Raw genomic sequence first — 21,152 nt, 5'->3', positions numbered from 1 at the left:
CGTATAATATCTAAGAATTGTTATCCGTTATATGATCCAACCCTGACCTACAAGGGATTGGTACACATGCATAATCTCATAATACATATTTATTATTAAAACTGAGCAATATCCTTGATTTATACGTGTGTGCTCACTATTCCCAATGTGTAGCTATCCACCCTGACTGTAGAAATGTGCTGGTGAGCTGACACACCCTTGTTGTTTGCTTTTACTTAATTATCAAGATGTTTACAACAGATGTTTTCGAGTGATAGAGTTTACTGTATTTTCAATGCGTAAGGGCACGCTGAAATGACTACATCTAGTAGCTCACCTCAGCTCGAGAGTCGACAGAGGGTTCAGGGGGAAAGAACATTTTGGTAGTTCTGCTCAACATTTACCCCACGAGAGTGAGCACAATAAATGGCCTGATAACGTAAGGATAGATACAGTACGTTTAAGTTTTGGTTGTGTGGTTTTTGAATATAAATACGGACTGTGTTGAGCTTGTTTTGTAGACAGTTACCGTGCTCATGTCCTGAATTTTTGCTGAAAAAACGTGAATGCATAACGTACTGTAAGAAAATCTACTGTGACAAGAAACATCAGAACCCTGCACAAACGTCTCTGACCCGCCATCAATGAGACGACCACCGGCGCGGTCCAGCTGAGGAGAACCGACATCCACAAAACCAACCCAACTTAGTCATTATTGAATGCCAAGTTATGCAATTAACTCAAACACTATTTGCATACATGCAAATCGTCTCTCTCCCAATTGGACTTGCAAAGTGGGACGCTCTGTTCTCATTAGTTGACCCAAATCTCTTACTTGTAACTCTGGATTTCATCAAAGTTTAGTCAGGATCTAATATTTCCTTTCAAGTTAACAGAGAACCACTGATTAATCATGTTGAAATAAGGAGTGCAACATGCCAATTCTAATTATATACTTATCAGGGACACCATCAAATAGCCTGTGCCAACAGTGCAACAAATATCAACCCTGTAGTACTCATAAATACACTTAAAACAATTATTTATGGTATTATTCATGTGCTGTATTTCTTGATAAATTACCTGCACTATGGTATTTTAGGTGCAATGACGAATCAGTTTAGATGAAAGCGTCTTGTTTTTCATGTAAGAGATGACAGTTAATGACTCACAAGTATGAATTTTTGTTCTGCAGCCACAACCTTCATGTTTCTAGGTGTGTTATCACAACACATCTTTTAAAGTTTTTTTTTTTATTATCTGACACTTGCAACATTATTTTTCTGTATTAATTTCTGTGTTCATTTATTACCGATGTATCTTAATAGCGCGCCGTAGAGCCGTAGATGCATTTACAGCCCTTTCATTTGAGTCGTTGAATGTGGTAAATTTCACTTAGATCAGTGTGTATGTGTGCATGGAGCTGCTAGATTAAAGAGGAGGCCCAGGGGCATTTGGTTCATTTACAAAGCAATTGCTTTTATGTACAAAAAGCCCAATTCGCTGTAGGTATTGTAAAAGCCTTCCGTTTAAGGGACATGAGATTAATTCATTGTTTAATGTAACACAGCACCTTCTCAACACAGACTTAATCATTTATGTTGAAGGAATTGTGTTCTCCTACCATTTAATATATTAATCCAGTAAACGTATTATTCACTATTTAATGTTTATCATCTCCCAAGTGATATCGCAATTGTAAAACCCGAACATAATGGATTTCAAATGAAAGACTGCACAAAAGGTATTGTTTTAGTTCCAGCAAATAGTTAAGTCAATGTGGTGCAGCATGACTGTAATTCAGCTTTCTCTCTATTCTTTTTATAGCACGCACGCACGTTGGGAAGAATATTCAGAATATTCCTAACTCTTCAATTATTCAACAAATCACCATTCCATTTCTTACATATTAAAAAACGTACCATATGTGGAGCTTGAAAATGATAAAACAGCATAAAATACTATTTTGAAATCAAAGCACCTATTGCGTCGGCTTCCTTGGTTTTATATTCGTACAATTGGACTACAATCTGGATCCCCACAGTGTGCAAAGGAGGCACCGGCTGTGTTTTCACTGTAGTCTAATCCTCAGACATTCACGGCAAGTAACAATAATATTTATGTGATGGAAATAGGTATCACTGGGAATCGATGTAGGATTTCTCTCTTCTCTTCCCTGTCAGGGGAAAACTCTGATTATGTTACAAATGCAGTGTGCAGTGCAGTGAACAATATAGACCTGAGAGCAAGGTCAGACTCCTCAGCATTGTCTCAATACGCTTGTTCTTTTAACCACAGACCTGGCAGAAAAGGGAAACCTGACAGAAAAAAGAGCAACAAAAGTCAAAGCTTTAACCTGATCAGCGTCATTTTAATCACAATTTTAACACTGATATGAGGCACTTTTACTTTAGGTTTAATTTGCTTCAACTTCCTTATTATGTTTTATTTACTGCTACAAAAACTACTCACTCACAAACAGTCCTGTCAGGAAACTGAGCAGTATGTGTCTTAGTTTTAGTAGAAAAAGCATTTCTGAAGCCAGCGAGTATTTAGTAAAGGATTAATGCGGGAGGCCTTGATTGCGTTTAACAGAACAGGACCCAATTAGCATAATAGGCCCTCTTTCATTCTCTTTGAAGTCCAGAGCATGGAATAACAAATGTATATGAACCACCAGCCAAACGTCAATACATGGAAATGCCACAATCCTCAGTGGAGGGTCTTGGGTGAATTTTTGCAGGAGGAGGGAAAAACATCCCATTTTATTGCAAAATAAGCAGAACCGAAGATGCGATGGGTACTCTAGCCACCAGGGCCAGCAGGCGCTGTGGGGCCCCAGATCCTGGAGGAGAGAGAGGATGTGGCTGCCAAGGGAGGTGCACACTCCTCTCTCAGGTGTTTTCAAAGCACACCAAAGATGCAGACGGGCGAAAGTAGTTACTCTCCAATTAAAGATAAAGATGTCACTGGGGAGGGAGGCGCACTGTCAGACAAGCAAAGTAAGGCGAGGGCGCGGTATCCTTTGTGCGTGTGCATCACACGGGATGTGGATGTAACATATCGATCTTATTATATTATTTATATTTGTGTTGCTAAGTTTGCTAATTACAGCGCGTTGCACTTTCTATTTACAAACATACTCTCCATATTCTTTCCTTATTGAATCAGAAGTTCAATACATGTATTTCTCAGAGGTTTCTTTTACAATTGCAATGGAGACGTAGTTCATGATTTAAAGATATGAATTCTGTACTTCAGAATCCACAGTTATTAGTATCCACCTTCTTGGTTGAAAATACATGGAATTAAAAATGCCCTTTTGAGATGGAAAAAGCTTTGAACTTAAGAAACGTTTCAAGAAGCCTCTTTTTTTTGTATTGAAAGTTCACCTCCTTTGAGCATGCCAGTTTGGTTCCCTTTTCAAATAATAGAATGAAGTTTAATAGGTCAAGGCAATCAATGTGGAGGTTCAAACAGAATCTTGGAGCTATGATGAGTGCACATTTTGTACTTTTCCTTTGTACATGATTAGAATAAAGATGCAGTCAATAAATGCTTCAGTGAAAAATAATAAATAACAAAGGGCGTTTTAGGTTACAAGTGAAGTAAAACTTGCTTATCTTTGATCACTTTCTCAGAGTAAGAAGAACAAACCCTAAATCTCTGGATGGGGTTTGGACATTTTGAACATTAAAACTCCCTAAAAGTAGTCCCAACGTAACTGCTGGGGGTTTATTTGCTGATTGAACACCACCAATAATTTCTGACTGCGAAAATGTGACTATTGCTCAAGTCAAGTATAAGGCAGTGTCAGCTGCGTCATCAACTTTTTTTATCACTAGTAGACGGTCAAGGACTGTTTAATTTTCCTTTTAAATATCATAGAATTTTATACTTTTGTCTGATTTGATTTTGTCATCGGATGGCTGAGCCTATAATGGTGTTTAATTCACTCAAATAATAATTATACATAATAATAATAAAAATAGATGAAATAAAAATGAAGCAGAATGAAGAAATACATGTGTGATGAACCAGATATTGTGTTAATATCTTTAATATTCACATTTTTATAAATTTCCATTGTGCAACCCCAGTCACACAGAAAATATGTTAAAGGTTATTTTCATCCTGATGTAAGCAAAAATAAAATTCATTTTGGCAAGCTAAAAGGAGGCTGGCAGTGCTACAGGTACATACATATGATATTTCAAGTGGTTTGGTGTAAGAATATTATCTGAGTTTTGACAAAAATACTACCATCATGACACATCTAGTACCTCTTGTTGTTAACGCTCTGTACCTGACGAAAGAACAAACAGAAAAACATACAAGTTCCCAGTTGATATCACACTGCAAGTAAAAGCAATTCAGTCATACCTTGAAAACATGATACAGTGTACAATTCAAAGTGCAATGACATGTAGAAAATATTCTTTTATTATTATTATTATTATTATCATGAGAGTAACATTTGTTAAACACTTCCATAGTTAATAAGCACAGCAGCTCCCATTGCAAAGTCTGGCATTTTCCTGTTGAGTCAATGCTGCGTGATCCTCAGAGAGCAGGTTAAATGTTAAGAACAGTTCTTGTACTGCTGTGCGGAAAGGGCTAATTGTCCAAAATCAAACAAAATCCTCTTTTCTTGTAGAATTCGGTTGTTTTATTGTCATCGTGGAGTAGCACCTCAGTGTCCAGAAATTGCTTGAGCTGAGAAGCGATAAGAGAGAAAGACAAAGTAAGTTGAAGAACAGTAAATATCAGAAAACAAGAAAATCGTCAGCAGAATTTATTAAGATTAAACAATTTCAGAGGTTTGCTTTTTATGTTTTTAAGTGTGTGAATCCTAAAAAATGTTTAAATACTTGGGAGTTCAGGTCCTTTAAGAGGTTTTTTGTGATGACCTACCCTAAACCTAGATCTGCCTTCAACTACGATACACATGCATTGCTAAAAGGAACAGTGGAGGATAATCATTTGAAAGTTATTATCTCACAAAAGGCAATGAACAGCTGCCACACTAATGTGAACGCTACATCCTTTATAGAGTACTGAAACGTTCACGATGTATATAGAAACATGTCTCATGTCTAATACTGGTCCTCAATGTGCAAATTTCAAGTTAAAACAACTTTACGGTGTATCACTCTTTACGCACTTTTGAGAAGTTTTGACTTCTTGTTGGTGAGCAGTTAAGCAGACGCACTACAACTGTTAACAATAACTTGTAGTAACTTGATATCCAATGTGCGCCATTCTGATCTTTAGCCATGGACACAAAACTGTTAAGTGTCGGAGCAACTTTTACAAACCAACCACACATCGCAGCCCACCTGAACATGGGGAGAAAGCTACAGAAAGAAAAGGTTGTGGGAATAATCAGACAAAGCTCAACAGTACACAGTAAAGCATGCAGTCACACAAGTTCTCAAGGAATGAAGATTCCTTACACAGTAGATTATAACACATTCAAGTCGAGCCATTTCATGCTTTTCCTTTCCCCATGGACTTATTCTAAAAGGTCAAAGGCCAAATGCAGCTTTGTGGACGTTTTGTTCCAGCGAGTGTGTTAATTCATCAACATCTAATTATTTTATGTGTGTGTGTCCATGTGTGACAACATTTTTTATAACTCCAGCCAGCAATTTCATTTCCATTTGTCTATGGGTGGTTGATGATCATATAGATAAATAAGTCATTAGAATGAATTTAGTGATCAAATATTTGATAGTACTGGCTGATGGATGGAAGTTTTTTTTGTTTAATTCGGCAGTAAAATGACACAAACCCTCTTTCTGCATTTACAGTAACAACAGTGATATGTACTGTTTTCTTTCTGACTCGCTGCCAGGCTACAGATGGGGAGCTAATTGGTGTTGTGCAATGCAGCTGTGCTGACTGCTGAACTGTCAAGGTGCTAAATCAAAAGGTGTCTCTTTTGTTAATTATACACAATGCTACAAACAGTCATGTTCGTTTGAGCTCTTTCTTTCCTCAACCATCCATAAATATTTTGGCAGTGGTACAAAAAGAAAAAAAAAAAAAACAATTTACACACAATTATCACAGTGGGATGAGCAGACTGCCTGCAGATGTTTGTTTGGATCATAATGGGAGCAGAGGCAGGGCTTCCCTAACCTAGACAAGATGTGTTTTCTACAATCACAACAGAGCAGTAAGCATGCAGTGAGGTGCGAGGGAGCCCGGCGTTAGAGAGAATTAGCGAGGCCTCGAAAGCATAAGCGCAGTCAAACATGCGGCTGGGCCTTACTTCACTTCTCGGATTAGACAAAAGTGTAGTGAATCCCGTTGCTTAGAGGAGAGGGAGGCGCCAGAGATACAGGAGGAAGAGGAGGAGGCGGAGGAGGGGGTGGGGGAGGAGGGGTGGGGACGCTAGCCTGTGGTGGAACTACGGAGGAGAAGACAGAAGGAAAACAGAGAAGGAGAAAATGACAGTGGTTGTTAGTGAAATATAAGGCCACAGTGAAGGCTGCAACTGGACGAGAACCTTGCTATGTTTCCTGAGAGGATAATAACTAAGAAAGTGTTTAAGCTCTGTCAACCACATTTATACTTCCTGTGTTTTGCATACTAATGACACTAGGGGCTGGGCATCATGGGAAAAGTCTAATATCACTATATATGTTGTCTTAATTTGATTTTTTTTTCTGGAACCTTTCCTTGGTTAAAATAACTAGATGAGAATTTTTGCATTTATTGTTGATCCGATGAATAAATTACCTGATAAATTAAGCTCCTCTATCACATTGGTACAAAATTCCTGTAAATTTAATATTGCCATGAAGCAGTCCTGCTCAGTAATCAGCAGCATTACCCTCTTTGGCATTAAATATTAGAGCTAGTTGATTAATCGCTTAGTCAGTTTACAGAAACTTAATCAGCAACCATTTGGATTTGTTGATCTTTTCGGTCAGTGACTGGGCAACAACCCTACAGATGTCACTTTGGACACAATCACAAATTGTGATAGCTTTTTTCACTATTTAAGTTTTACATACTGAAATTTTAATCTAAACATTGAATAAATAATTGATAATGAAAGTAACGTTAGTTGTAGGTCTAGTATAAAAGCAAAAAAAAGCAATATGCCTCGCTGCATATGTCATCATATCAAATTCAAGTTATATCCACTGATAAAAGAAACTTTCAAAATATGTATAACTGCGATGAAACATCAAAATGCAGTTTACATGAAATGTAATTAAACAACATAAATAATATACACCATAAGAACAAGATGTATGGAGGTTAAGGCTGCAACTAACACTTATTTTCATTATTGATGAATCTGCTGATCATTGTCTTTATTCAACCAATGGTTCTGCCTATAAATTGTTAAACAGTGAAAATGTCTTTTATATTTTCCCAGAGCCCAAGGTGGCATCTTCACATTCTTGTTTTGTTGTTATGTCAGAACGACGGTTCAAAACCCCAAAAATATTAACTTTACTATTATATATGACAAAGAAAAGCATTAAATCATTTCATCTGAAAAGCTTAAACCAGCATAAGTTTGGCTTTTTTACTTATAATATAACTTCATTGATGAGCAAAGTAGTCGACAAAGGCACCCTTCCCTTATTCCGGAATTTATGATATGAATGTGATTTCCAGAAACATGAGTCTTTGCTCGAGAATAGCAAAAGTGTGAAAGCTTTGGAGGTATTTGATAATAAGAAAGTCATCAGGATGGTAAACGTCTGTGGTCATTATCTCCTGCACCATCAGTCGTTTGAGGCTTATTGTGATCTGTATGCAGTGCTGTGATGTGTGCTTTACGTTTTCATCACTTGAACATTTCATCATCTTTAAAGAAAAAAAGCAATGAATAGTTGAAGAGGCACTACAGGGGGAAGTTTATTTTGTAGATCCTTTCTCCAGCAACAAAATTAAAGATTCTTTTCGAAATTACCGACACATAATTACAAAATACCAAACTATTATCAACTCAGAATAACATATTCAACAATCAAAATCACCTTTTTAATATATACTGTACGTTACTGCAGTACTGCATATTCCTGCTTTTATGCCGGCATTATTGAAGTGTCTCATGCATAATACTGTGAAAAAGACTCTTCTTTTAATTCAAGGATTTGAAAGTGCACCAGCATACCTTACTTTAACACCAAAGGGGGAGAAAGTCATTGATTCAGTCTCCACTGACAAGATGCCACCAGTTATATTCTCTGACATTTCTCTATGCTGGAAATAATGTTATAATTGTTGACTTTGCCTCACTGTGCATATTAAGCTTCCACACACGCTGACAGCTTGAGTGTTACTGTGTTTGACAGATATGCATGTGTGTGTGTGTGTGTGTGTGTGTGTGTGTGAGGCAGACAGACTGACAACCTGCTGCACCTACAGTGAAAATGAACTTGCCTGTCTGCTGTAGAGTATGAAAAAGATGAAAAGTGAGTGCAGTGTCTTTTATGCAGGTTCAGAGCTACGTTCAAAGCAGCAGCAACGGTATGCAGAAGGAGAGTAGAGTTTGACTGGGTCATTGATCAGCACACAAAATGGCCTCATCAAGCGATTCCTCCCCTGTTTGAAAGATTCTACACGGATTGCAATTAGAGGCTATCTGCGCTCCTAAGAAGGAATAATGTTCAGTTATTAGGAAATGAACAGCCTTATTGCTTGACTCTGCACCTTATGCCCTTTTCATCTCCACTCCATCAATCCAGAATTTTCCCTATTATGCTGTCTTCAACCAAAAGATGTCAATTTGATACTGGGAGAAATATTATTGAAACTGTCAGTGCTGATATGCACTATGAATGTATTTTTTTTAGATACAGTAATTATTACACTGTAAGTGTTTCTGTGGAAAAATGATTTTAAACTCCTTTAAAAAGCAAAGACATGTAACCTCCAACAACCTACTGGCTCAAACGAACAGGAGATAAATTCAAATTATACGATTGACGAACCTGCAACTAGTTTGCTCTTGAGTGAAGCCTCCGAAGCGAGAGCGTATGACATTGTGATGATCCTCTCCTGTTCCTGCAGAGCTGAGTCGAGTGCCACCAGCCCCACCTCTGGCTTGTCCACAGACACTGTCGGCGCCAGGTTTTGTACACTGTCCCATGCACAAAGAAATAAAACACCACACTGACGAAACATGATTCATGGGTAATAATGGGTTTGATTGCTGTGAGGGCTTTTCTGTTGGGATGTCAGAGAGAAGCCTGAGCTACAGCCCGGTGCCTTCGAAGGTGTTAGGGATTTAGCACTTTGCAAACAAAGGGCTTGAACCTGAGTATTTTGGTGTTATCTGTTGTTTGGCTGACTATTTCCTGAAAACCCCAGAATCAGAGATTTATCAGCGACACTTAAATGCAAAATCAGTATCATGTCATTTTATTTACCTGGACTTTGCTAAGATGCTCTTGATGCGCTCCACCTTACGATAGCGCTCCTCCACCTCCTGTGGACTGAGAGGCTCCTCAGGCTCCGAGTCCACATATCGCTCCGGAATCAACACTTTCTGGGGCTTAGAAAGCTAAATAAAACAGACATAGTGTGTGTTGAATACTTCAAGAGGGATATACAATGTTCACTAAGTTAAACCTATAAGGAGTTTGTTTCCTTTTGAACCTCTCCGATCATGCAGTACACTTAGTGTTGCATTCCCTACTGCTGTTGTTGTACATGAGCTGTTCAGCTCAACTCTGTACACACTCCATATTCATGATTAAACCCTTTTATGAGAGCTTGTGGACTGAACAGTAGTTTAACAATTTTATAGGTTTTACTTTTCATTAAACCACACTTTCCTGGTTGGTTGAAGCTCATTTTTCAAGGTAATTTCTTGAATTTTTGCTTCTGTTCGTATGAAAAAGGGTTTATACATCCAGTGCAGTTAGAGCTCAGTATGTTGAATTAAAGGATGGATGTACAAAATCTTTTTTTGTACCTTTTGGTGATTACACACATTTTGGCTCTCTTTTATCTACGACTTACCTCTTTGTTAAGGTCCACGTCATAATCTAGTGGTTCTAGGTCGACTTCATGGGCGGGAGGGGTTGTGGCCATGGAGCGGAAGGTCAGCCATTCGTCAGATTGTGAGCGGGGTCTCTCTTTGTGCTCGGGAGGTCTTTCCTCCCCCTGAACGCTCCTAACTGCCTGTGCCTCCTCCCCCTGAACAGCCCTCTCGAGCAACTGCAGGTCAAAGTCCTGCTCTCTCTTCCACTGGACAACGCACAAAGGAAAGAAAACAGACTGTGAAACAAGTTACAGGATGCTGGCATCAGGTTGTGTTGTTCAGCAAGTTAATGTGAAAGTGACTTCACTTGCCTTCACAAATAATCTAAAACACTAATTATCACTGGTGTGCCGACATGATGTGAAAGTCTGTAGAGATAGAACATGTGTGTGCGTGTAGAAGTGTGAAAAAAGAAAAAAAAAAGAGGGAGCATGCATCCGTATATATATGAAATACATATATATATATACATATATATGCATGCTTACATGAAGTTGAAAACTCTGAAATCACATCGCATGCTATAAATTCTCTACAACACTGATAAAGAGGACAGCACAATGCCACTGAAACAAACAGGAAAGATCACTCACACTGATGACACTTTGACCAAACACGACCATATTATGTATGTATTCCGATAAAAAAAAATATATATTAAATAAAAAAAAAACATGCCAATATGAGTTGATCAGAAAATAATGTTTATTTATTTGCAAACATTCACATTTGAAAAAGGAAAGGCTCTTATAACTAACAATTAATTAGCAGATAAAAGTGCTGAGCAAACACTGAAATCACTTAACCTATGTTGTGCTATGAAATCAATGTCATGTACATTAGTATCCTGTTGTCTCGATAAATTGCTTCGTCTCACAAAGACTGGGAAATGGGACAACAGCAGGCCCCAATCCATTAACACTCAGACCATCTTTATCTTCACTTAAGTAAAAAAAAAAGAATCCAGTAAGAAAAATGCCATGATTAGTTTGAGATGAGTTGATTTAAATAGGTATTACTGAGTATGTCAATGTTTTGGCCAGCAGAAAATAAGAAGGCTCTCTCTCTCTCTCTCTCTCACACACACACACAGGGTAAATGGACTGCTTAGAGACAGTAATAACACTTAATTGAGGAACAGCGGGCATTAATATCTAAAAAATGAGGAGAGACAGGACTACGGTGAACAGACCTGGGTACTACACTGACAGCACAAGCCACTGTAGAAAACAGTATGATAGTATGGTAAAAATATACAAGCCAAGAAATGGAAAGATCAGTGAGGAGAGGTGAGAGGGAATGGATAAAGCAATGTTAGTGTCTATAACAGACAATAATGGGAAGAAATACAAAAAAATTGACGTATGTGATGTGTAGATGGCATTGAAGTATCTGAGGTAATTAGTGTGTTATCTGTTTGATAGGTAAGGTGTATTATTTGTAAAGATTTTAAGCAAGAACATCATTCCTATTCAGTGTAAATTGAATTATTTCCACTTCACAATAAACACAATTATCTAAGTATCGCTAAGTGTTACGTGTAAAGCAGAAACTGTTATCCACTTTTCTGTGTAGGCATTTTTCACAGCAGACATTTTAACATGGCACAGTAGGAGAAGCCCAAGTGTAAATAATAAAAGCACTGATGGCTGAATTCCATTTAGTTGCTTCAGTTTAAGGGTCCTGGTATTCTACTGGCCCACTGTCGCTGCTTATTGAAGTAGCAGAATAAAACACAGCCATCACTAATGTTATTCGTAACACCTGAGCTTTTCCTACTACGACAAGTCGAAATGTCTGCTGTGAAAAAGGCCCGTTAGAGTCTGAAAACAACATTCACGTAATAAGCACAGTTAAGAGCCACACAGTGAATAACCATACTGTACTGATGTAATTTATTACTATCAGCTTTTTAGTGTCCGGAACAGAGAAAAGACAGACTACACTAAGTAGTCTAAGTAGTCAAAGGCACACTACAGTAGTTCACCACTCTCCGTTTGGTTGCTGTCATGCATGAGAGTGTGACGTATGATGTTGTTCTAGTGACATACTGATCCCAAGTCCGCTGAAAGTGGTCGCGAGGACGTAGAAGATGAGCGAGACGATGGAGAGGCGTGGCGGTCTCCGTGACTCAGGGTGCGTTTGCGCTGGCGCACGAGGGCCTTCTGGTGCCTCTTCATCCTCTCCAGCTGCTCGTCAGCACTCATCTTCCCCCTCTGCTGCTGCCGTGCCGGGTCCCCAGAGTACAGGCGCTCCAAGGCACTTTTTGGTCTCTCCTGAGAGGAGTGGGAGGAAAGAGAGTTGATAAAATGAGCAAAAGGTGCTGGGGAAAGCAAAGATGTGGATGAAAATAAAAACAAACCTAACAAAGAGGTAAAAGCTAATCTTATTGAGGAATAAAAAAAAAAATGAAAAAGAAAAATGGAACACAATATACAATTCAGTTTTCACAACTGAGACATTTCTAATGTAATGATTGAAACATACACCGAGAATGAGATGCACACTGCAAACAGTGTTCTCCAGAATAATGCATATTTATAAGGGATTTGAATACATTTAGAGGTTTATTAAGTTTAATATAAATGAATATAAATATTTAGAGCATAAATCTGAAGATCATGCTGTAAAAATGATTTTCAAAATTATCTTTTTTTAAATCATAAATTATACATGCTAAGCTTATCACAAACTTATCACCATTTGCAACAATTCACCACATTTTACTGTTACATTGTTCATTTTTTTCAGAACGTTGTATTCTTTAAAGTCTCTAGTGCAGAAATAATAACTCACCGACTTTTCACCCATGAAGACCTCCAGTTGGGAGGGTTTGATGGAGGACTTGGGAGAGCCAGAGGTATTAACGTGGGTTCCAAATATCAAAAAAACGTAACTCCCCGTTAATTCAATCATGAATTTCATTGATATCATCTAGAACTGGAGTTACATCCTACTGTATCTGTGCTGTCTCTCTGATTTGTGTCCAAGATTTGGATTCACCCCTTATTATTTGATTGTTAGTTACTTCTGAGCCTCACCTTGACACCAACAGCTGAGGCTGCTCTTCGGAGGGTCACATATGAGGAGATGCTTGAAGACTGATTTAGCCTAAGCGAGGAGCCAGCCACTCCTGATGGAAAGTCCACAAACATTAAAACGCTGGTCTCGACTTGGCAGTATAGCTAAAGGCTGGTGTGAGATTTTAAACATAATAAATATGATTTTAACTTTATAAAACAGTTTACTGGCTCTATTGTCCATGTACCTCTGCTGGGTAACGTCTGGTAACCATCGTGTCCAGATGCTACCACACTGATGTGGCTGGAGCCGTCTCCAGCGCCCATAAGCTCTGGATCGCTCAGGAAAGGCCGAAGTTCCACCTTAGATACAAAAACATAAAAAGATATTCAGACAGAGATTAGAAACAGACGAGAAACTGAAATTTAGGCTCTAAAATATAAACATACCGTGTGTACCTTACTGTCTCCATTAGTGTACTGGCCAATCTCTCTGTCCCTTTTGCGTTCATCTGACTGGCGTTTGAGGCCGCGCACGGAAGTGTGTCTGATCACCGTTGTCTCCCGGGGCAACGGGGGCACAGCAGGGGGATGCTCATCAGGACTGTAGAGCTGAGGTAGAGGAGGTCTGGGAGGCACATCATCCTCACCCTGCACACAGAACTGTTTGCTAGTGATAAATGACAAACAAGCACGGACCTCACATTGCTCTGACTAGTACATCAGTCCTTTTGTAAAAGACCACAAAACCACTAATGAATATCTGATGCTACATACAAATTTGTGGATAGTCACATTTAAGGTTCCCTCTGGAGTTTTTGACCTCTAAAATCACTATGGAGCTGTTTTTCTACGAGCGAGTCTCTGTTTTGTTTATGTCATGCATGGAGACTCGTGTGGACGCCGCAATACACAGGCAGGCAAATGGTGTCACACTATCCCACTGATTACCAGGTGTCAGTGACAGACTGCTAACCAGTAAATATGGATGCAAATGATGCAGGATTTGAAATACTTTATAAAATGGCACGTTTCATGTGAAAGGAAATGCACTTGACACATTTGTTAGACCTCAAGGACGCATCACAACAAGCTTTGGTGAGTAGCACTGAATGTAAACATAACTTATGTTTGCTCACAAGAAAACTCCACAGGGTACCATACAAGGTGGAGGGTGCATAACAACAAATCTATTATCTATTAAGTCTATTATCTGCTGTCCAATTCAGGCAAAAGTGCCAACAAAAGTGATCTTATAACAACAAAGCTTGTCTAGCAGGGTTAAAGGGTGTAGAATTTTCTTTTTTTATTGGACAGAATGTTAATAATATAATCTATTCCTGTTTTACATCACTGTAAACCAATGTTGCAAGCTTTAATATAGAACTGAAAAAAGTGTAGTCGAAACAATGACCTGAAAGAGTGTGTGTGTGTGTGTTTTTGACCAGTCACAGTTAGCCACACAGCTGTGCACGGCGTGTGAGAAATGTGACTAGTTTAGTCAGTGACATGAGCTGCACAGTCCAAACACTTGATGCAGCTTTGGCTTTCATATGAAGATGGTCTTTATGTCAAAAGAACCAGCTGAAGTGTACTTGTGTGGCAGGGGTCACTCACCCATTTAAGCCCACTGGTGATGGTTGTAGAGTGGTGTAAGGGCTGCTGGCTGGGGCTGGAGACAAGGGTGGGGGTGTGGCTACTGGGGCTGAGGTGGGGGCTGTGCTGCTGTTGCTGGGACAGTCTCATCTCCATAGCAGACGGGCTCCCAGACACAGAAGGCACTGATGACACCGATACTGAAGGCACAAATTTCCTCTCTGGGGAATAATTCAATGTATATGAACATGTAATGTAAATACAGCCATGTTGTTAAGACAGTGCTTTCTTCTCCCATGGGAAATGCTCTGTATTAAGTATATGATCAAGAGCTTTAATGGTGAGTTACTGTAGCATGACCACGTGACTTGTACTGCATCACATAGAGGGCGAACATAATTTGCTTTGTAAACATGAGACCTTCAGGTAGCACTTGTCTCACCTGGGTTGGTGACAGAGGAGATAGTGACTTTGTAGTTGGCTTTACTGTTGCTGAGGCCTGCGATCACGTCCTCAATCCTCCACAGCTCTTTTCTGATCTGGACTTTCTCTTGCTGCTCACAGAGCAGCACAAAAAACACACACATGAACACATAACACACACCGTAAAATTACTTATGTCCTCAGGTAATACACTACTGATGAATTTCCCCCCTTGAATGGAATTTCCCCCCCTTGGAGGATCAATAAAGGTGAATTGAAAAGCCATCTATTTTGTCTCTAAGCTGAGACGTGATCCTCTGACCGTATATCAGTTACACTGTATTCTTTTATTTGTCTGTGCATATGAAATCAGCGGTCTGTAGCTCACTCCTACACACACCCATCACACCCACTGTGCCACAGACCTGAGAGAGATCACTACGGTTCATCTGTCCCTGCAGGGCTGACTTTAGCCAGTCCACGTCTCTCTCCAGCCGGCTGTACTCATTCCACGCGTTCTCCATCTCCTGCAACACAACACAGAACACACTCCATGTTATAATGAGACAAGAAACAGCTTTCAGGTACTGTACTCATCTCTTGAGCCAGTGCTACTTTCATGGTTTCAAAGCTCTAGCCTGCTATACAGAGATTCACAGTCACAATTAACACATACAGTAAGCCCATATGTGGTGAGATGCTGAGAGACAAGTTGAGAGCAGCAGAGATGAGGTGTTTTCAGTCACTTCAGTTTTATAATGCTTTCTCACTTGAAATCAAGTTCTTTTTCATCTGAATTACTTGGACTTGATCTGTTATGTAAATCATCCAGGCAGCCTTATGTTTACTTACAGTGTCCACAGAGAGCGTCACAACACAACCAGTGTGGTTGAACTGTGCCAAAAATACTCTTGCGTAATCTTGTGGTTGATTGGTAAATGTTCTCATGAAACCCATCGTTATCCATTTTAAAACGGATTATTTTGGATATCAGTGAACATGTTAACTACAGCATTTTTCTGAGTAGTGGAGAAATTAACTTTGAGCTTCTTCGTGGCATCAGTATTGTTACTGAGCACTCATTTTGATAGTCACAGTCAACCTGAAACAGTGGGCGAGCTGCAGAAACCATCGAAAGGGAACAACTAAAATAGACATGAAAATCTTGTTTTCAACCAATAGAAACAAAATGCAAGTGGCAGCAAGTGCTTACAGTAGAAGAGGAGACAGTCTGAGTAGTATCTTATCTGCTGAAACTAAATTAACCATGTTGGCGGGGGTGGGCACAATGCATATTTCAACTTTAACAAAGAAGTCGAAGAAGCTGTGCTTTCCACTATGAGCATGATGAAATTGTGAGAGCAGCTTATCTCTTACTGTGGAGACTTGGGATATTTCAGCCCTGATGTGCACGACATCCTCTTGTAGTAATTTCTGCTGATAGGCAATCTTCTCAGCATGTGTCGGCTGATCTCTGTACTGCTCCATCTGCTGGTGGGAAACATCCAGCACAGACTCCAGCTTGTCCTAGATAGGGCCGCGAAAGACACGGTCACTACAGAAAAAGCATTTACAGACCATACCAATGCACCGACACAGGCTGACGCACACATATAAACACTGCATATACAAGAGAAAGAGTGGCAAATGTTGAATTTGTATAACACAAAAAACCTTGTCCTCCTTCAAAGTGCGTATTCTGGCCTCCAGTTCCTGTAGAATCTTGTCTTGTTCACACAGTCGACTTAATTTCACCTAAAAGGAAAACATATAGAATTAATAAGTGAAGGAAAACAAAGGCTGAAATCTTCCATGTATCTTGGTACCTCAAATAATGCAATAGAAAAACAGGAAAGAGACACAACAGTGACTGGGCACATGACATACAGTATCTTTTCTGTTTACAACAGACGTCGACTGTTCCAGTCTTCGCTCAACTATATTCACAACAACACAGTCAAATAAGACCAATTGATCGTCTACTGTAGTCTTCGCTGTCTGTAAATATGTCAATAAGGCTCATCTATGTGAAAAGCCCAGAGGAATTCCTCTCATCAGCGCTTTGAGAAATATCAAAAGGCTCTATACTGTCTGGTTTGGGGGCGAGATCTGGTAATACCCATTATGAGTAATCATAATCAAAAATCCATATTTTCAAATTCACTTTTGGAGAAAACCGTGTTTATTGAGAGTGACAGATTTGTTTTCCCAGAAATGGGTTATGTGTTTATGAAAACAACATAAGACTGCCTAGTTCACAGTCTTTCTCACACAGTGTATTTTTTCTCAGATCTATTTATCATTCTGTTCAATTAATAATTAAGCTGTTTTTATTTTGCTGCCGTATATTGTTGTTTTTAATTGCATGAAATATTCATTGTTCAGACAAATTTACTGGCAATAATTCTTATAAATTGTTAAAGTGGAACAATGCTAATGATGAAAAGCCAGGACATCCATCTTATTTACCTCTATTCAGCAGAAAACAAAGAATCAGAAAAGCAGGATCAGGCAAATCAAACTGAAAAATTTAACAGCTCAACATCTAAAACTCCCATTACATGTATTTTTCCCTTTAAATTGCAGGGAGGAAAATAAAAGCTGTGGTCGATACTCTCAGGCCCTCACTGTGCACTGTGGATGGGTGTCCCCACAGTGTTGCAATGTACATACGTTCCCTTCCCTCCACAGCCTCTGTTTACCACAACTTAGGAACACACACACACACACACACATACACACACACACACACACACAGTAAAGTCAGAATAAAGTCAGCTGCTTCTCTGTAGTGGATTATAAGAAGTCAGAAATGGAGATCTTAAAGAAAAGGAAGAGACGGATAAACAGGGTGCTTATCAGACTGCTTCTTTGAAACCTGAGAACATAATGATTCACTTACATCAGCATCACTTTCTGCTATTTTCACAGGCCTTGACGGTCTTTCTTTTTTTAAACTCTCACGTCCAGTAACCTGAAATTCCCAATAGCCACAAATAAAATAAAATGTTTAATATCAGTAATCGAATGACATATTCTGAATACCTTTACTTTAATATGTCCAGTAAACGGATAACAACAATACTGTATGTTGGATTTCCAACATACAGTGAGACTGCTAGGCAAATCAAGCAGGATGGATCTAGATAAAATAATGAAAAAATAAATTCACAGAACCAAAAAAAAAAAAAGTATGAGCTGGTATAACGAAACTTTGTGCAAAACATTTATGCAGTGGCAGTTTCTGCATCTTTGAGATCGGGGGAAACCCTAAAACCCCCAAAGCTGCTCTTTCCTGGCTGCTTTTTACTGTAAGTTAGTTAAACAATTTTATGAATTGGAAACATTCTTATTTCATTATTTCCACTTTATAAAGCTACAGCGTGTCACATGGGTGAATGTTAAACTCTAAGTTATCAAAGCCTCTAGTTTCATGGCGGTGTGGTCAGGCTGTGTGTGACTGCTGGGGGAGAGAACAGTAACATTATGTGCAAAGCCACTGGTAAGAAAAATAACAAATAATGTGCTGTGTGTACCTGCACCAGCTATAGCATTACAGACCTCATCTCAGTTTCACATAACTTTATTTAAGATCTATAAAATTGAAGTTCACCTCTGGGATCCATCTGCCTCCAGACAGATAAATCATAACTGCCTGCAACTTTGAGAGAAATCTGCAGAGCCATGCCAGTGGCAGGCTAAAAATAAGGAAATCTGCCTCCAAAGCTGCTAAATTAGTATTTAATTTCTTCTTAGTTAAAGATTTCATTTCCATGTGCATAATAAGTAATAACTAGCCCATCCTTGAAATTTGCCATTGATCACGCCTGTTGTATTTCTGTGTCATGAAAGTGGCAGAAGATGCATTTTTCTATATTAGTAATCAGGACTGCATGAATGATGAAAGAACTATGCAGGAGGGCAAGTACTGACTCATAACAGAAACTGAGCACTTGTCAATTACTTCCTTTTATATCCCTAAATCGACTGACATATCTGTTTGGGTTCAGTCTTACAGTGAGCTTAATATACTTTCTGCTTTTATTCTTCTTTTAGGTAACTTACAACATCAATATCAAAAAGTACTCTTGCAGGAACTTGTCTGTTTTCAGTTAGAAGTGACTTTATGATGCCACCAGTAACGTAATACAAGCACCGTCAGTCTGTGTGTCCTATCCAGAGGTTCTCAGGGTAGCGGGGGAGAAATTTGTCTGCTAGTCGTCTGCTGAAACATGTGGGCGGATCACCACACCCATCACAGCGGAGCAGACCAGTGCAAATGGCAGACTCCGTTAAAGGGGCAATCCACCTATTCTACATGTCACAGTCAATTACCCATCATGTGGAGTACTGCACAGCCTGTGAGAAAAGTTTCATAATGTATTCTGTGGTTCTGGAGGGAGCTTTGTCAAGTCTGGGAAAATGTCTCAAGTGAGCACCATGATACCTTAGCTTGGGAAAGCTTGTGTTACATGGCCGGGGAATTGGGTTTCAAAGACATGGGTGTTTATCAGTCAGGGAGGGTCAAAGGTCAATTGTCAAAATAAACAAATTCTGACCCCATTTTGAAATATTCTGTCTATCACAAATTCGCCATCTTCATGTAAGTGCTATACTAAGTTCCCGTGGTACTATTTCAAGAGCATGTTGTTGTCCGTTTCTGCCAGTTACCACAATGAAACTAGAGGCCCAAACGTGTAAGTTGTCACCCCATATCGTAATCACATTGCCAGTATATTTCTTAAAGAGCACCATTTGGGTCAACTCTAATGCTCCAACAAGCAAAAGAAAAGCAAACGGAAGACATCAAACAAACATTCAACACATTCAGATGTGCTCAACCGCATGCAAGGAAGTCCTGGCATAACAGCTTCCTTTACATCATCTCAAATCTCATAGCAGTGTTGGAGTATCATACAGTGAATGATTGTATCAAGGTATCCATGTGCAAAATCCTGCATAATTTCCTGGGATGCATCACATTCCTTTTGAGAAGCAGGGGAATGGTCTGTTTCACTTTGTATGCACACCATCCTTACATTCCAACAGTGCCCAAAACTCGGAGTGGAGTTTTCAAACACATTGTGTACTGAAACGATCAGCGGGTCAATACTTTGGATCTGTTTTGAAACAGGAAATGGAGTGGTGTTACAGGAAGTACCACAAATCGTTAGATGACCTCCCTCCATTCCAAAACACACCCCAGATTTCTAATTAATGCACTGTGGTGTTAAACATACAAATCAAGTAGAATCGAATGCTTTGCACAAGTGTAAATGGACTATATGCCGGTAGCTACCTTCATGAGACAGATGCTTAAATACGGCAGTAATAGGGCTTTGCAATAATTCTATTTGCAACACTCGCATAGGAATTGGAGTTCACATGACTAGAATATTTTAGAAATTCAGCCATGTATAAAAACTTCAATTCCCATCAGGGTAAGCTTACAATCAACATGTGTTAGGGTGACACCACTGCGTCACCCCACTGCATCTGAAAGGGCATTACTATAATCCAGCGAGAAACACTGTGACAAAATGAACATTAACTTCTACTTAAGTAAGAAGCCAAGCATTGTTATCACTTCATGTCAGTCACTTCACATTAGACAATTTGTTATCCTCAAATGGATAATTTACATCATAAGAAGACAGTTAAAAGACATGTCAATCCCATCATAAGGAGACAGCAGAAAGAGCAGTGCAGAAAACAGAGAAAAGACAGAAAAGGGAGAAACAGGGGGGCAGATGTTGGAGGCAGCAGCAGGAGAACAAGATTGCAGTCCACAGAGGGGAGATGGAGAAGAGGATGAAAAGGATAAAGTGGCATTTATTTTGTTGGGGCCCACCTTCAGATCTAGATACTCCAGGTCCTTCTTCAGTTGTATGTAAGTATCATCAGCCTTTAAATGAGCAGTGGAGAGATAAATCATTTGAAATGAAGCTGCAAAGGATGATGGGTGACCAGATGACTCATAAGGCCTTTATTTGCTGTTCAGGCTGTGCTAACAGAACTTTAATTAACTTGGTCTCGATTACAGTTTACGTCTACCTCTGTATTTTTATCCACAGATTGCAAAGCCAAACTGTAATTGGGTAATTGTGTAATTTTTG

At 39.2% G+C, this 21,152-nt stretch overlaps 1 protein-coding gene across 7 annotated transcripts in view; it reads right to left on the bottom strand.

The window, feature by feature from the left end:
- Positions 1-4,054: 4,054 nt before the first annotated feature.
- The window catches only part of plekha7b (pleckstrin homology domain containing, family A member 7b), a 66,619-nt gene continuing 49,521 nt past the window's right edge, over positions 4,055-21,152 (bottom strand). For 4 of the 7 annotated variants that reach the window (XM_070833345.1, XM_070833370.1, XM_070833387.1 and 1 more), the window contains 15 exons: positions 20,888-20,941; positions 17,939-18,010; positions 16,711-16,791; positions 16,414-16,563; positions 15,462-15,563; positions 15,056-15,167; positions 14,635-14,834; positions 13,468-13,668; positions 13,266-13,380; positions 13,039-13,130; positions 12,049-12,273; positions 9,976-10,203; positions 9,381-9,514; positions 8,943-9,091; positions 4,055-4,695 (listed from right to left, as the gene is read on the bottom strand). In XM_070833345.1, coding sequence (XP_070689446.1) covers positions 4,673-4,695; positions 8,943-9,091; positions 9,381-9,514; positions 9,976-10,203; positions 12,049-12,273; positions 13,039-13,130; positions 13,266-13,380; positions 13,468-13,668; positions 14,635-14,834; positions 15,056-15,167; positions 15,462-15,563; positions 16,414-16,563; positions 16,711-16,791; positions 17,939-18,010; positions 20,888-20,941 — 1,938 coding nt within the window. In that variant the 3' untranslated portion in view covers positions 4,055-4,672. The remainder of the gene's footprint in view (positions 4,696-8,942; positions 9,092-9,380; positions 9,515-9,975; positions 10,204-12,048; positions 12,274-13,038; positions 13,131-13,265; positions 13,381-13,467; positions 13,669-14,634; positions 14,835-15,055; positions 15,168-15,461; positions 15,564-16,413; positions 16,564-16,710; positions 16,792-17,938; positions 18,011-20,887; positions 20,942-21,152) is intronic. The other 3 variants (XM_070833354.1, XM_070833394.1, XM_070833362.1) reach the window with 2 other exon arrangements.

Source organism: Pempheris klunzingeri, chromosome 1, assembly GCF_042242105.1.
Source record: "Pempheris klunzingeri isolate RE-2024b chromosome 1, fPemKlu1.hap1, whole genome shotgun sequence".
NCBI classification, from domain to species: Eukaryota; Metazoa; Chordata; class Actinopteri; order Acropomatiformes; family Pempheridae; genus Pempheris; species Pempheris klunzingeri.
Note: the sequence above shows the minus strand (reverse complement) of the source record. Positions and strands in the feature narration are given on the sequence as shown.